Source organism: Colobus angolensis, unplaced genomic scaffold (assembly GCF_000951035.1).
Source record: "Colobus angolensis palliatus isolate OR3802 unplaced genomic scaffold, Cang.pa_1.0 Scaffold202, whole genome shotgun sequence".
Classification (NCBI taxonomy): domain Eukaryota; kingdom Metazoa; phylum Chordata; class Mammalia; order Primates; family Cercopithecidae; genus Colobus; species Colobus angolensis.
The window spans coordinates 3,206,398-3,222,697 of NW_012115178.1; the positions used below are offsets into that span (position 1 = coordinate 3,206,398).

At 40.0% G+C, this 16,300-nt stretch overlaps 1 protein-coding gene and 1 pseudogene across 2 annotated transcripts in view; one reads left to right on the plus strand and one right to left on the minus strand.

Annotated features, from left to right (window-relative positions):
* Positions 1–16,300, minus strand: part of STRN3 (striatin, calmodulin binding protein 3) — a 145,701-nt gene that overhangs the window by 59,726 nt on the left and 69,675 nt on the right. For both annotated transcript variants that reach the window (XM_011941852.1, XM_011941851.1), the window contains exons 2-3: positions 4,001–4,104; positions 3,490–3,563 (exon numbers count right to left, since the gene is read on the minus strand). In XM_011941852.1, coding sequence (XP_011797242.1) covers positions 3,490–3,563; positions 4,001–4,104 — 178 coding nt within the window. The remainder of the gene's footprint in view (positions 1–3,489; positions 3,564–4,000; positions 4,105–16,300) is intronic.
* LOC105511695 lies at positions 5,096–12,510 on the plus strand (annotated as a pseudogene).

A 16,300-nucleotide genomic window follows, 5' to 3' on the forward strand; every position in this document is an offset into this window, starting at 1 on the left:
AAAGTAAGCATTTATTTGATTTCCAGAAATAATTATTTCAAATAGTCCCCCTGCTGATTTTTCTGTTTATAACATTTTAAAATTACATATAACACATAATCACTGGAGAAAAAAATACTAAAAAAAAGAAGAAATACAACTGCCTAAAACCCTATTACCAAGAGTTAACAACTGGCAGTGCTTTAGTGTTTATCATTTCATATTTTCTACCTGAAAATATACATAATACAACCCCACCCTTTTAAAAAATGTGCCAATGTGTATACTGCACTATAATCTGCTTCTGACACTACATGTACCTTGAACATTCTCTGTATGGCAATACAGATTAACACAAAAAATGATTGCATAACATTCTATAGAAAACATATACCTATTTAACCAATCCCCTAATGTTGAAATTAGTTTCCATTTTCTATTATAAATAATGTTGCTAAGGATATTCTTGAAGTACATCAAGTGTATAGCTCAAGGAATTTTTGAACACGCCCATGTAACCAGTACCTAGATGAAGAAACAAAACACTATCAGCATCCCCAAAAGCCTTCCTTGTGCCCTCCAGTCACTAACCACTCCAAAAAGGGTACAAACGCTATCTTGATTTCTAAAATTACTGAGATTTTTAAATATGATATAATAATTTCTTCAATTTTCAGTTTTATGTGATTAAACCATGTTGTCACATTCAGTTTCAGTTTGCTCACTTTTGTTGCTAAACAGCATTCTATTATGCTAACATATCACAATGTACTTATCCATTTATTCTAATTCTGAAGACTGTTCTAGTTGTTTCCAGATTTTCACTGTAAATAATGAGGCTATGAACATTCTTACACAAGCTTCATGATGAACATATATATGCCTTTTGAGGAGTGGAGTTACTGGATCATAGGGTATATATATAAATATTTTTGAGACAGGGTCTCACTTTGTCATCCAAGAGGGAGCAGAGTGGTATGAACAAAGTTCACTGTAGCCTTGACCTCCCGGGCTTATGCAATCCTCCTACTTCAGCCCCCTAAATGCTGGGCTACAGGCATGCAACACCAAGCCTGGGTAATTTTTGTATTTTTTGTAGAGATGAGGTTTCGCCATATTGTCCAGGCTGGTCTTGAACTCCTGGGATCAAGTGATCCAATGCCTCGGCTTCTCCAAATGCTAGGATTACAGGAGTGAGCCACTGCACCTGACCTAGGATATGTATGTTATATCCTCTTTAGTAATATTCACAGTGTCAAGTCACTTTCAGAGCAGCATTATCCATTTATAATCCTAACACCAGTGTCTATGAATTCTGGTTACTCCACATCCTCAACACTTGATATTGACTCTTTTGCATTTTAGCCATTCTGGTCAGTGTCTAATTATATTCCATTGTGGTTTTAAGTTGTATTTTCTTAATAACTAATAAAAATCAAGCAACACTTCATATTTTTATTGGCCATTTATATATCCTCTTCTGTGGTGTGTCTTTTTAAGTCTTTTGCCTATTATTCTATCTGACCGTCTATTTTCTAAATGTAGAAGAAAGGGAACTCTTTTATATTTGAATATAACCTGTTTATAATGTTAGGTTTAGGCTATATCTATTTATTTTACTGAGAGAGGAGTATAAATACTCACATATCTTCTACTTTGATCAAATCAATATTTTGTACATTTTCTTTTCTATATTGGGCATATAAAAGGCCACATTGTTTCATTTAATATTATCTCCATATATACTCTGATGTAAATAATTCTATAATATTTTGTTCACACGATGTATTTTTGCCCATCCCTTTGTTTGGTTTTCCACTAAACACCCTGACAAATTTTTCTACATAACTGAAAATATTTTACTTCGCTGTTATTGTGTGCCCTGTAAAGAAAATACTTGGGCCGGGCGCGGTGGCTCAAGCCTGTAATCCCAGCACTTTGGGAGGCCGAGACGGGCGGATCACGAGGTCAGGAGATCGAGACCATCCTGGCTAACACGGTGAAATCCCGTCTCTACTAAAAATACAAAAAAATTGCCAGGCGAGGTGGCGGGCGCCTGTAGTCCCAGCTACTCCGGAGGCTGAGGCAAGAGAATGGCGTAAACCCGGGAGGCGGAGCTTGCAGTGAGCTGAGATCCGGCCACTGCACTCCAGTCCGGGCGACAGAGCGAGACTCCACCTCAAAAAAAAAAAAAAAAAAAAAGAAAATACTTGGATATTATTTTATTCCTAAACTTGAGGAACTTTTAATATTTAGGTTAATACAGATAAAAACAGATTTGTTTTGCCACAATTTCAGTTGCAAGCAAAAAAGATTTATCTTGCTTTATACAAACTGTTACACTGGGACCACCTAGCCAATTCTGACTCTGCTTAGCCTCTACTGCAGGTACAACGTGGCTTTAACTAGTCTCCCTTCTTTACACAGACCAAGCCCTACAGTTCTAGAAACGCCTGCTTATTTTCTGAATATTCTAGCCATACTGGAAATAAAATGAGTCCAAAAAAAAAAAAAAAAAAGCTCTGAATTAACCAGGTATTTTTCTGGTGAAGTCACTCTACTCCCTTTAACTGCAAAGAGACGACTATAATAATCATGGCTCGGAACAAATAGACCTTCCATGTTTCTGTTCCCGATTTTTGCTTTTTCCAAGGAGGAGATTCTAATATAGTTTCCTGGCAACAGAATAAGCCTTCATAACCACTGAAAAGCCAAGTCAAAGAAAATCTATGCCACTCCCATCTTGGTCTCTTAATTTTATATATATGATAACAAACGGAAGCTCTAATAAAATTCTACTGCTAAGACTGAAAGTGTTGGGCCAGGCGCAGTGGCTCAAACCTGTAATCCCAGCACTTTGGGAGGCCGAGACGGGCGGATCACGAGGTCAGAAGATCAAGACCATCCTGGCTAACATGGTGAAACCCTGTCTCTACTAAAAATACAAAAAACTAGCCAGGCGAGGTGGCGGGCGCCTGTAGTCCCAGCTACTCAGGAGGCTGAGCCAGGAAAATGGTGGGAACCCGGGAGGCAGAGGTTGAAGTGAGCTGAGATCCAGCCACTGCACTCCAGCCTGGGTGACAGAGCGAGACTCCATCTAAAAAAAAAAGACTGAAAGTGTTAAAGATTAAAAAATAAATCAACTGCAGATTGTATGTTTGGTGTGTGTTTCTGCCAAGTTCTACGTACTTAATATTGAACTCAAAACAATTAAGTAAATTTTAAAAATTTACTATAATACCTAAACTTCCTTCTTTCAGCTCAAATTACTACCATAAATGCAACCACACTTTTACATAGATTTCAACTTAAGGATAAGACAAGTTGCCTCAGGATTAAGATGTACATGAAACTACTTATTTTTATTCATTTAGTATTTTTTCCCAAATTCCAGACAGTTTACAATAGTCATTCTCTAATATTATCAAACCAAAATGTGGATAAAGAGAATATGTCTGTTATATAAAAAATGAATTAAAAACAAAAAAGTAACAGAAGAATCAAGTTTACCTGACTCAAAGGTTGGCATTTTCAAGTCACCTTGGTTCAGTTCCGTGCCATATTTTAATTTGTGATATTTTGCCCTGAAAATTTAATCACAAATTAGTAATAATAACTTCTTCCTTTTGTCACTCTTATTTTATATTATTCCAATAACAAAACATAATATGTTTGTTTCTTTAAACTTTGTTTGCAAAGAACGTTGAAGACTCTATTGCTGTAAAAGAAAAAAATGTAAGTTTCCCAAGTAACACATGTCCAAAAGTTAAAAAAAGATCAATTATCCTTTGTCTTTTTTTTAAGTTCCAAAATTTAGATTCTGTAACAAAACACATTTCAATTGAATTATCTTAATCTCTTTTGCCTTTTTTTCCCAAGTACGAATCAACTCAAGATAGCATCATGTATTTCGGCAAGGATTTGTACCTTTCAAAAAAAGCTGCCAAATACAGAGTACAATGGTATACATGAGTACACTATTATTCTACTTTATTCATGTAACAAAATGATGCACACATACCTTTCTTGTTTTAATGCATACTCTAACATCTTTATTCTTCTTACTAAGTCCTTCTTCAGGTTCTCTTGACCTTTTCTTTCTCCTTGTAGAAATGCAATCCGGGCCTAAAAATGTAAAAGATGCATTTATTTACATTTTCCCTTAACCATATATAGGAAACTGAAAAATGGAAAACAATAAATGCAAACTTTTGCCCTTGACTCACGATATCAAGATTTTAAATTCATAAAAACGGGCCAGGCAATGGCTCACACCTGTAATCTCAGCACTTTGGTAGGCCAAGGCAGTACGATTTCTTGAGACAAGGAGTTTTAGACCAGCCTATGAAACATAGTGAGACCTCATCTCTACAAAAAATTTTAAAAATTGGCCAGGTGTAGTGGTGTGTGCCCACAGTCCTAGCTACTCGAAGCTGAGAAGACTCTGTCTCAAACAAACAAACAAAACTCATAAAATGGCCAAACTTTCTGTTAGATCTAACACATTCCTTTTAAAATAAAGATAACTATAAATTAGCTAGTTTATAATCCTTAAGATTCCTAATATTAATATTTCACCTTCACATAACCTTGAAAGAAAAATATACATAAAAATGGCACCTAATTCCTAATATACAATTCACAAAAAACTGAAAAACATGTTCACAGATAAATATGTCAGAAAGTGAGATATTATTTCAAAAAACAGATTACTTCAAAAGCTTTTCTTGAAATACTAGAAAATTTATAATCTGAGCTGGGCATGCGGCTCATGCCTGTAATCCCAGCACTTTGGGAGGCCGAGGTGGGCCAGAGGTTAGGAGTTCAAGACCAGTCTGGCCAACACAGTGAAACCCCATCTCTACAAAAATACAAAAATTAGCTGTGCATGATGGCAGATGCCTGTAATTCCAGCTACCTGGAAGGCTAAGGCAGGAGAATCACTTGAACCTGGGAGGTGGAAGTTGCAGTGAGCCAAGATAGTGCCACACTACATTCCATCCCGGGCAACAGAGCGAGACTCCGTCTCGAAAGAAAAAAAAAAAGGAGAGAAAAATGAAAATTTATAATCTTTCCATTGTACCACCCCACTCCAAATTCTGTTTTAATTCTTGAAATGGTAAATGCCATGGTAATACAAATAGTTTAAGTAAGGCCACCATACATTCCATTACCTCATTGCTTTCTACTGTCACTTTTTCACTGTGAGAGAATTTTTTTCCTTAAGTGCCTTTTATCCTTATTTCCTGAAAAAGGCAATTCTCTGCCTTTTTCTAGCCCTTCCCTATATGTCAGCCTCCTTTAACCACCTCACACTAAAGAATAATGTTGAAAGAGATTGGCATCTGTCTGAGGACATTTGCCATTATCCACACATTCACAAAAAACTAATTTTCACAAGAGGTAGAATGTTCTTGCAGAGGTGACACAGGTGCATTTGTTCAGTATGAGAAAGAAAGCTATTTAGTAAGCTAAACTGTTGTTAAAATTTTAGTCAGGATGTGTTGATTTCTACAAGACAAATATACTAGCCAAGGATACCAGTTAAACCAAAACAACTAATAAAAACACCTAATAAATAACTGCTTGTCATCAAAAAAACTGTTACCCTAAAAAAAATTTGTATGAAATTATCTACAACTTCATAACACCTGAAAAGCTATAAACAGCTACAGAGTTCATGACCAGCCTTGGCAACACAGCGAGACCCTGTTTGTACCAAAAAATCAATAATTAGCCAGGCGTGGTAGCATGTTCCTGTAGTCTTAGCTACTTGGCAGGCTGAAGCAGGAGAATCGCTTGAGCCCAGGAGTGAGGCCAGAGTGAGCTATGATCACATCACTGCCCTCTAGCCTGGGTGACCAGCAAGACCCTGCCTCTACAAAATAAAATTTTTTAAAAAATTAAAAAAAAAATCAAACAGACAGCTACATGACACTTATAAATACATATTTTCAAAATTTTAAAAAAGCACTAGGAGGAATAATAAAGGTTCAGAACCTAATAGTCTATGATCCCGAAGAAAAGAACAGCACTTACTCTCTATCAAGTTATGGAGCATGGCCAGGCGCGGTGGCTCAAGCCTGTAATCCCAGCACTTTGGGAGGCCGAGAAGGGCGGATCACGAGGTCAGGAGATCGAGACCATCCTGGCCAACACGGTGAAACCCCGTCTCTACTAAAAAATACAAAAAACTAGCCAGGTGAGGTGGCGGGCGCCTGTAGTCCCAGCTACTCGGGAGGCTGAGGCAGGAGAATGGCGTAAACCCGGGAGGCGGAGCTTGCAGTGAGCTGAGATCCGCCTACTGCACTCCAGCCTAGGCAACAGAGCGAGACTCCGCCTCAAAAAAAAAAAAAAAAAAGTTACGGAGCAAAGGGAAAAGATGTCAAATTCGTTATACACTTTCAAGAAAGATTCTGACTAGGGTTTTCTCCCTGTATTGGCTGTTTGTTGTTGTTGTTGTTTCTAAAAACCACTAAGCCCATACTATAGAACAATTATGTAACTCTCAATTTTCAGAACTAATAAACGTTCTAAAATTACCATTACAAAAAGCTGAAGGAAACCTGTTTTTTTATTCTGCTTCTGAAGTAAAAATTGGTGGGTTTCTGATTGAGAAAGGCATTGAAACTAAGTGAAAGTCATAACGTCCTCTAAGAGATGCTTTTTAAAAAAGATTACCCAGCAGTAGTATTTCCTAGTAGAATCTTACACTGTTGTGAGAACTGGTTTTCATTTCCTTCTTTTGCATTTTTGTATTACCAACTATCCACACTTAGGGAATCTAAGACAAGCACAAACCACACACCAAAAAGCAAAAATCCCAAAGCAGTACTGAACAGAGGGCTGAAAGGAAATAATTTGCATGAATTTAGGACAAGGAAAAGGCTCAAAAATTAATTAAAACAAAACCTTTTTTAAAAATGTGGACTAGGGTGGACACGGTGATTCACACCTATAATCCCAGCACTTTGGGAGTCCAAGGCAGGAGGATCACTTAAGCCCAGGAGTTTGAGACCAGCCTGGCCAACATAGCAACACCTTGTCTTTACCAAAAATTTAAAAATTAACTAGGTGTGGTGGTGCGCGCCTGTACTCCCAGCTACTTGAAGGGCTGAAGCAGGAGGATCATTTGAGCCGAGGGGTCGAGGCTGCAGTGAGCCATGATTGCCAATGCACTCCAGCCTGGGCGACAGAGCAAGACCCTGTCTAAAGAAAAAAAAAAAGGAAAAAAAAAAAAAACTATCATCACCACCACCACCAACACATGGATTAACCAAAAATACATGGAGGAGGACCAAGTAAAGACAGAAGCCATAATGACTGGAACTGACCTTATGACCTCTTATCATCAAGTATCTAGAGGGTAAATTGATTGAAAAGGTAAAGGTTATACCTAATAGTGATAATAACATAATAATGATCAATTAAATAATAAGTTAAGCACTTAGTATAGGATCATTAACAATGGACTTTTCAGCAATGTTATAGCATCATCTCTGCAAATAAACACTTTTAAAAGTAACCTCAAAAAACACATTCCCCATGGCAGCAAAAAATAAAAGTACCGAAAAAAGGCATGGTGGCACATGACAGCTACTTGGGAAGCTGATGGGGGGAGAACTGCTTGAGCCCAGGACTTCGAGACCAGCCTGGGCAACACAGTGAGACTCCATCTCCAAAACTATAATAGAAAAATAAAAGTAACTAGGAAAAAAACACCAAAGATGGGCAAGAGCTTTATACAGAAAATATAAAAATTTAACAAAGGCATTAAAGACAACCTAAACGGACTAAGTGACTACTATAAAAATATCTACTTTCACCCAAATTGACTGACAGATTTAATTTCAAATTCTGAATTTGTATGTGTAGAACCTGACAAGCTGATACTAAAATTTACCAAAAAAAAAAAAAAAAAATTCAAATTACCTAGAACAGCCAAGACAATTACAAAGAATGAGATGGGCCAAACAGAGCGGGCTCACGCCTACAATCCTAGCACTCTGGGAGGCTGGGGAGGGCGGATTGTTTGAGACCAGGAGTTCAAGACCAGCCTGGGCAAACACAGCAAAACTCTATCTCTACAAAACACAAAAATTAGGCGTGGTGGGACACACCTGTAGTCCCACCTATGTGGGAGGATCACATGAGCCCAGGAGGCAGAGGTTGCAGTGAGCTATGATCACGCCACTGCAGTCCAACCCGGGCAACAGAGTTTCAAGGAAGAAAAAAGAATGGGGTCATAGAATTTGCTCTACTAAACAATAAGATATATTATAACACTGCAGAAATTAAGACACTGATGATTCAGGGATAGAAAAATGAACCAAAAAAACAGAACAGAAAGTCCAGAAACAAACTAAAGCATAGACGATCACATGATTTATGAAAGACGACAGTGCAGAACATTGAGAAAAAAACGGTTGCTTCAAAAATGGTGCTTAGTATAGAGAAACCAAATGTGGGCTAAAAATGAAAATGAGGCCAGGCGTGGTGGCTCACATCTGTAATCCCAGCACTTTGGGAGGCTGAGGTGGCAGATCAAGAGGTCAGGAAATCGAGACCATCCTGGCTAACACGGTGAAACCCCGTCTCTACTAAAAATACAAAAAATAAGCCGGGCATGGTGGCGGGAGCACCTGTAATCCCAGCTACTTGGGAGGCTGAGGTAGGAGAATGGTGTGAACCCAGGAGGCAGAGCTTGCAGTGAGCCAAGATGGCGCCACTGCACTCCAGCCTGGGCGAAAGAGCGAGACTCTGTCTCAAAAAAAAAAAAAAGAAAAAGAAAAAGAAAAAAGAAAATGAACATCTGCCTGATACTTTCTGCCTCATACAGTTCCAGGAGGATTACAGATCTAAATATGAAGGCAGAACAGTACTGCTTTTAGGAGATAACAAGTATCTTCACAACTTCAGGTTAAGGGGAGATTTCTTGAAAAAGACAAAAACACTAGCCATAAAGAAAAGGATTAAAAATTCATTACAATTAAAAAATTTTTATTCAAGATAAAAGAGGAATTGGCAATCTACCGCAGGCTTGTTTTTGCATAGCCCTAAAACTAAAAATGTTTTTTAAAGCATCATAAAACAAGAAACAAAGAATAGGTAACACAAACCCTTTGTGGCCCACAAAACCTAATATACTTACTTTAAAAGTCTGTCAATCTCCCATACTAATATCAGACAAAATAGGCTTAAAATTTTAAAAGGGACAAGAGACAAAGAACATTATATACAGTCATATGCCACATGGCATTTCAGTGAACGACACACTGCATATACAACAGGGGTCCCATATGAGTATAATGGAGCTGAAAAATTCCTATCACCTAGCGAAGTCGTAGAAGTCTAGAAGTCATAGCTATTCTAACATTATAGTGGGACGCATTAGATGCATTACTCACATTTGTCCTGATGCTGTTATAAACAAATCTACTGTGTTGTCAGTGGTACAGAAGTATAATACATATAATTATGTACAGTGCTTAATACTTATAATGACAATAATGACTATTCTACAGTTGATTTACTATATGTTTTTGTTTTGAGACACCCAGACTGGGTTGTAGTGTGCAGTCAAAGGTCACTGTACCCTCTAAGTCCTGGGCTCAGGTGATCCTCCTGCTTCAGCTTAAGGCTCGGGCCACCAGCCAGGCTAATTTTTTAAAAATTATTTTTGTAGAGAAGGGTGCTGCTTTGTTACCCAGGCTGGCCTTGAACTCCTGGCCTCAAGTGGTCCTCTCAGCCTTCCAAGTTGCTGAGATTACAGGTGTGAGCCATCATGCCTGGTTCTATCGTTATTTTAGAGTATATTCCTACCTATAAAAAGAAAAGTTAACTGCAAAAGTGCCTCAGGCAGGTTCTTCAGGAAGTATTCCAGAAGAAGATATTGTTGTCACGGAAGATGACAGTTCCATGTGTGTTACTGCCTTTGAAGACCTTCCAGTGGGACAAGATGTGGAGGTACAAGACAATGATACTAACCCAGGCCTTCCTAGGCCCTACATAGGCATAGATTAGTATGTCTGTTTGTGTCTTCATTTCTAACAAAAAAAGTTTAAAATGTAAAAATAAATTAAAATTTTAAAAACTAGAAGAAAGCTAATAGAATAAGGATAAAAAGAAAATATTTTTATATAGCTGTACAATGTGCTTGTTTTAAACTAAGTGTTATTACAAAAGAGCTAAAATGCTGAAAAAATTAAAATGTATAAAGTAAAATAATTATGGTAAGCTGATTTATCATTGAAGAAAAAAATTTCACATAAATTTAGTAAAGTCTAAGTGTACAATGTTTATAAAATCTACGGGAGAGACAATAATGCCACAGGCCTACAAATTCACTCACCACTCACTCACTGACTCATCCAGAGCAATTTCCAATCCTAAAAGCTCCATTCATGGTCAGTGCCCTATACAGTCGTACCATTTTTTATCTTTCTTTTTTCTGAGACAGGGTCTCACTCTGTCATCCAGGCTACAGTGCAGTGGCACGATCACAGTTCACTGCAGCCTCAACCTCTCTAGGTTCAGGTGATCTTCCCATCTCAGCTTCCCGAGCAGCTGGAACCACAAGTATCTACTACAAGACTGGCTAAGTTTTCTACTTTTTTGTAAAGATGGGGTTTCACCACGTCACCCAGGCTGGGCTCAAACTCCTGGCCTCAAGCAATCCTCCCTCCTCAGCCTTCTGGAGTACTAGGATTACAGGTGTGAGCGAGAGCACCTGGCCCCAATTTTTTACTATACCTTTTCTATGTTTAGATACACAAATACATACCACTGTGTTACAACTGCCTATAGTATTCAGTACAGTAACATGCTATACAGGTTTGTGGTCTCAGAATAATAAGCTATACCATATAGCCCAAGTGCAGGCTATATTATCTAGTTGTGTAAGCATATTCTGTGATGTTCACAAGACGAAATCATCTAACGATACATTTCTCAAAACGCATTCTGGTCATTAAGTGACACGACTATACTAATAACGACAAGAAGATATTACAGCTATAAACACACACACATCTAGTAACAGATCACCAAAACATACGAAGTGAAAACTGACAGAATAGAAGGGAGAATGGACAACAGTAGTTGGAGATTCAGTATCCCACTCTAAATAATGGATAGAACCACCAGACAAACGGTAAGGAAGAAAACCGGATCTGAACAACACAACAAATCAGCTCTAACACACATATGCAGAACACTTTACCCAACAAAAAAATACACATCTTAAGTGCACACGGGACAGTCTCCAGAACAGACTATGTAAGTTGAGTCACAAGTTAAGTCTCAATAACTTTTTTATTTTTTTGAAACAGGGTCTCATTCTGTCACTCAGGCTGGAGTGCAGTGGTGCAATCTCAACTCACTGCAACCTCCATCTCCTGGGTTCAAGTGATTCTCCTGCCTCAGTCTCCCGAGTAGCTGGGACTACAGGCGCGCGCCACCAAACCCAGCTAATTTTTGTATTTTTTGGTAGAGACAGGGTTTCACCATGCTGGCCAAGCTGGTCTTGAGCTCCTGACCTCAAGTGATCTGCCCACCTTGGCCTCCCAAAGTGCTGGGATTACAGGTATTAGCCACCATGCTCAGCCAAGTCTCAGTAACTTTAAAAAGATATCAAAGTTTCTTCTCTGACCACAAAAAGATCAAGTTAGAAATCAATAACAAAAGAAAACTGGAAATTCACAAGTTTGTGGAAATTAAACAACATACTCTTAACCAATGGATCAAAGAAGAAAAATCAGGTAACAGAAACAAATGAAAACAAACACAGGACATACCAAAACTTAGAGGATGCAATGTAAGCAGTGTTCAGGAGGAAATTTATAGATATAAATGCTTACATTAAAAAACAAGAAAAGAGCCAGGTGCGGTGGCTCATGCCTGTAATACCAACACTTTGAGAGGCCAAGGCAGGCGGATCACTTGAGGTCAGGAGTTCGAGACCAACCTGGCCAACACGGCAAAACCCCATCTCTAGTAAAAATACAAAAATTAGGCAGGTGTGGTGGTGCACATCTGTAGTCCCAGCTATTCGGAAGGGTGAAGCATGAAAATCACTTGAACCTGGGAGGTGGAGGTTGCAGTAAGCTAGCAATAGAGCGAGTCTCCGTCTAAAAAAGAAAAACAAAAAACAAAAAACTATACACAAGAAAAGACAGGGTATGGGAGCTGGGATTTGATGCCAGTTGGATTACGAGGGTTTTGTTGCTCTTGGGAGATTCTTCTAGCAATTTCCATACCAACCAACACAGATGTTTCTCTTTCTTCATATGATGATCAGGGATCCAAATGCATCCACAAAGCTAAACAGGCACCATTTGTCCCTCATTGGAACAGCAGGTTTTGCAGCAATTGTTGCAGTGGATATCCAAATTGAAGAGTAGGAGAAATATAAAAATGTCCCTTCACCTGATCCACATGCATGTGGCAGCCCAAGGTTTTGTGGTGGGAACAATGACGGTTGGTGTGAGCTATTCCATGCATTGAGAATTCTGGGCAAAACCTAAGCCTTAGAAGAAGAGATGCAGGCTGGGTACAGTGGCTCACACCTATAATCCCAGCACTTTGGGAGTGTGAGGTGGGCGGATCACCCGAGGTCAGGAGTTTGAGACCAGCCTGGCTAATAGGGTGAAACCCCGTCTCTACTAAAAAATACAAAAATTAGTCAGTTGTGGGGGTGCACACCTGTAATCCCAAGAACTCCAGAGGCTGAGGTGGGAGAATCACTTGAACTCGGAGGTAAAGGTTGCAGTGAGCCAAGATTGCACCACTGCACTCCAGCCAGCGCACAACAGGGAAAGGCCCCATCTCAAAAAAACCGAAAAAAAAAAAACCAACAAAAAAGAGAGTCTTGGTCTTGGTGCTGTCTTGGTCTTCGTCTTATTGGAGGAGCTTGCTCTAGTCAGACATGTCATTATTGAGGCTAAGTGTTCACACAGAAAACACATTATTTGATGGAATTCAGATGATAACACACTATTTTAAGTATTGACTTCCTTTCCTGCAGGCTTCTAGTTCACTAGTGAACTAGGTCATTCAGAGGAAGCAAGTTAACAGAAAAGAAATATGTCACCTAATGCACTTGACTATGTAAAAATATTCACCTTCTTAAACCGTTACAATGAAATTAGTTCTAAAGAAGACAGTAGGCCAATCCAGAAGTACTCCCAGTTTGCTGCAGAATCCCACATGCTTTGGATGTTATATAGGAGTCCTATTTACCCCAGTTAATACACTTTCTTCTTGCTGTCTAGAAGACTGGTTGGCTCCTTAAGTGCATGGGGGTACAGTGGTTTATGTCTGTAATCTCAGCACTTTAGGAGACTAAGGCAGAAGGGTCACTTGAGGCTAGGAGTTCAAGACCAGCCTGGGCAACAGAGCAAGACCCATCTCTAAAAAAAAACAGAGGCCAGGAGCGGTGGCTCACACCTGTAATCTCAGCACTCTGGGAGGCTGAGGCAGGTGGATCACCTGAGGTCAGGAGTTCGAGTCCAGCCTGGCCAACATCGTGAAACCCCATCTCTACTAAAAAATTAACCAGGCATAGTGGTGGCAGGCACCTGTAATCCCAACTACTCAGGAAGCTGAGGAACGAGAATTGCTTGTAACCAGCCTGGGTGACAAGAGTGAAACTCCATCTCAAAAAAAAAACCAACAAACAAAAAAGTACATGGGGCCAGACATCTGTAAACCCAGTGCTTTGGGATGCTGTGTATTAGATACGAGTTCTAAACTTATTTTCGAAGAATATGTCAGTATGTTCACTTTTCTTTGCCTTCTACTTTCAAACTTAACTTCCTCATAAAGCATCTTTTTCGATTACCTACTCCACCCTGACTCACCTGCTCCACTCTATATTCCAATCACCTGCTCCTCCCTAACTCAGTCCCATTACCTGCTACCTGCTCTGCCCTGACCCCCGCCAAGGCACTCACCCCGTCATTCTTTTTAAATTAGACAATCGGAATTAGTTTAGCCTGTGCGGTCTAACCCTAACCAACAGGAACAACACAGCAGCAAGGGGTCACGTGCATCAGGGATAAGAACCCCTTCCTCTCCCTTGTCCAAGTGTGTGCTCACCATTGTCCCATCTGTAACGGCACACCCTTCTATATAGAAGTAACTTGCCTTGCTCAGAATTCAAAAGGAACTTTTATATTTGAGTACTATTTCTTTTTGCAGCACCAAAACTTTATATATAACAATTTGGGGGCTCATCTAGGATTACATTCCCCTCTGGGGACAGTCTCTGGTTCTCTCTCGTGAGGAGGTGCACCCTGCCCTATTGTGGCAGCCTCAGGGGTGAGATATCAAGACCCACCCACTGCGAGGAATAACCCAAGCTCTCAGCAATGCCAGGGGTGGGGTGGGGTAGGGTGGGGTAGGGTGGGGTGGGGTGGGGCAGGACTGGCCAGCAACCTAGCTTAAAGGATCCTCACATACTGCAGCTACAACTCCGTGCACAGGCCAAGGAAGGAGAAGGTGGGAGCCGGTAAAGTACTTCCTTTGTGGTCAAATTCTGGAGGGCTAAATGTGTGTGTGTCAATGATCATCAACAACCCTGCTTGCGGTGTTGTTTGTGTGGATGGTGACAAGTCCTACTGCTGAACGAAGTGAGTGGGTCCTCTCCGCGGTTCTGTAGCTACCTTATATGGCTTAGAGCGGATCCTGCCATGGGATTTATACCAGCACGCCAACATTAAGAGGGGCCTAATTCTCCCTTAGGGGAACAGCCAGAGAGGACAGCATGAGTGGGAAGTGTGCAAAGGACCTTCAGAGGGGGGAAGGGGGGAAACAGGTCAACTTCCCAGGACAAGCAAGACAAGACACCCCCTGGTTTGAGGGATTGAGCCTTCCGGGACATGCAAGGTGAGACATCCCTGGTGTTAAGGGGTTGAACCTTCCACTACTTTCAAGGGTTGAATCTGACACAACCCCCCGACTTTTCCTTTCTTCTTGGGGGAAGACAGAGTAGCTCCACTCCTGCAGGTCCCTACCCTAGAGGCAGAGAGAGAGACAGAGAGGGGAAAGACAGGGAGAGAGGTTGGGGGAAGAGAGGCAGACACACAAAGATGGAGTCAGAGAGAAAGACAAAGTCAAAGAAAGAAAGAGAAAAACAGAAGCAGTAAAGAAAAAACATTCCTTTAAGAGCCAGGGTAAATTTAAAACCTATAGTTAATAATTGAAGGTCTTCTCCATGACCCTATAACAAACTCCAATACCACCTCGCTGTCAGTGTAAACAAGGGCGTAGCCGGAAAGCACTGAGGCCACTGACAACCCACTGCCTTCCTATCAAAAATCCTTAACCCAGTAACCCGCAGATGGCCCAAATGCATTCAATCTGTAGCGGCAACTGCTTTGCTAACAGAAGACAGAAAAATAACTTTTAGAGGAAACCTCACTGTGAGCACACCTCACCAGTTCAGAACTATCCTAAGTCAAAAAGTAAAAAGGTAGTTTACTAACTCAAAAATCCTAAAGCATAGGGCTATTCTGTTAGAAAAAGATGATTTATCATTAACCACTGAAAATTCCCTTAACCCAGCAGGTTTCCTAACAGGGGATTTAAATCTTTACCATACAAAGGTCTGACCAGACCTAGGAGGAAGCCCCTTCAGGAGAGGAAGACAGATGGTTCCTCCTGGGTGACCGGGGGGTGGGGAACAGGAACAACAACAACAACAACAAAAATGGTATTCAGTAATTGACAGTGAAACTCTTATAGAAGCAGAGTTAGGAAAACTGCCTAATAACTGGTCTGCTCAAACGTGTGAGCTGTTTGCACTCAGCCAAGCCTTAAAGTACTTACAAAACCAGGAAGGAACCATGAATTTACTTAGAACCATCAATTCTAAGTAAATTTGGACTAAACGGGGTCTTATTAATAGCAAAGAATAACTGAAATCCCAAACTTAGAAGGTTTTCAACAAAAGTAAAGTTTGCTAAAAGTTAATAGTGTAATATGTATTATCCTAACTTCTAATCTTATGGCCTTAGTCTAGTCCACGAACAAACTTCACTTCAGAAAAGAATGATTATCATCTTCAAAAAAAAAAAAAGTGGGGGGGGGAGAATTTATGTAAAAAGAATGTTATATGGTAAATTCCTGTCCTGTCCTAAAATAAATTAAGTGGTTGTTTAAAAAAAAAAAAAAAGCCGGGGGTGACGGCTCACACCTGTAATCCCAGCACGTTGGGAGGCCGAGGTGGGCAGATCACGAGGTCAGAAGATTGAGACTGTCCTGGCTAACACAGTGAAACCCCGTCTCTACTAAAAATACAAAAATTAGCCGGGCATGGTGG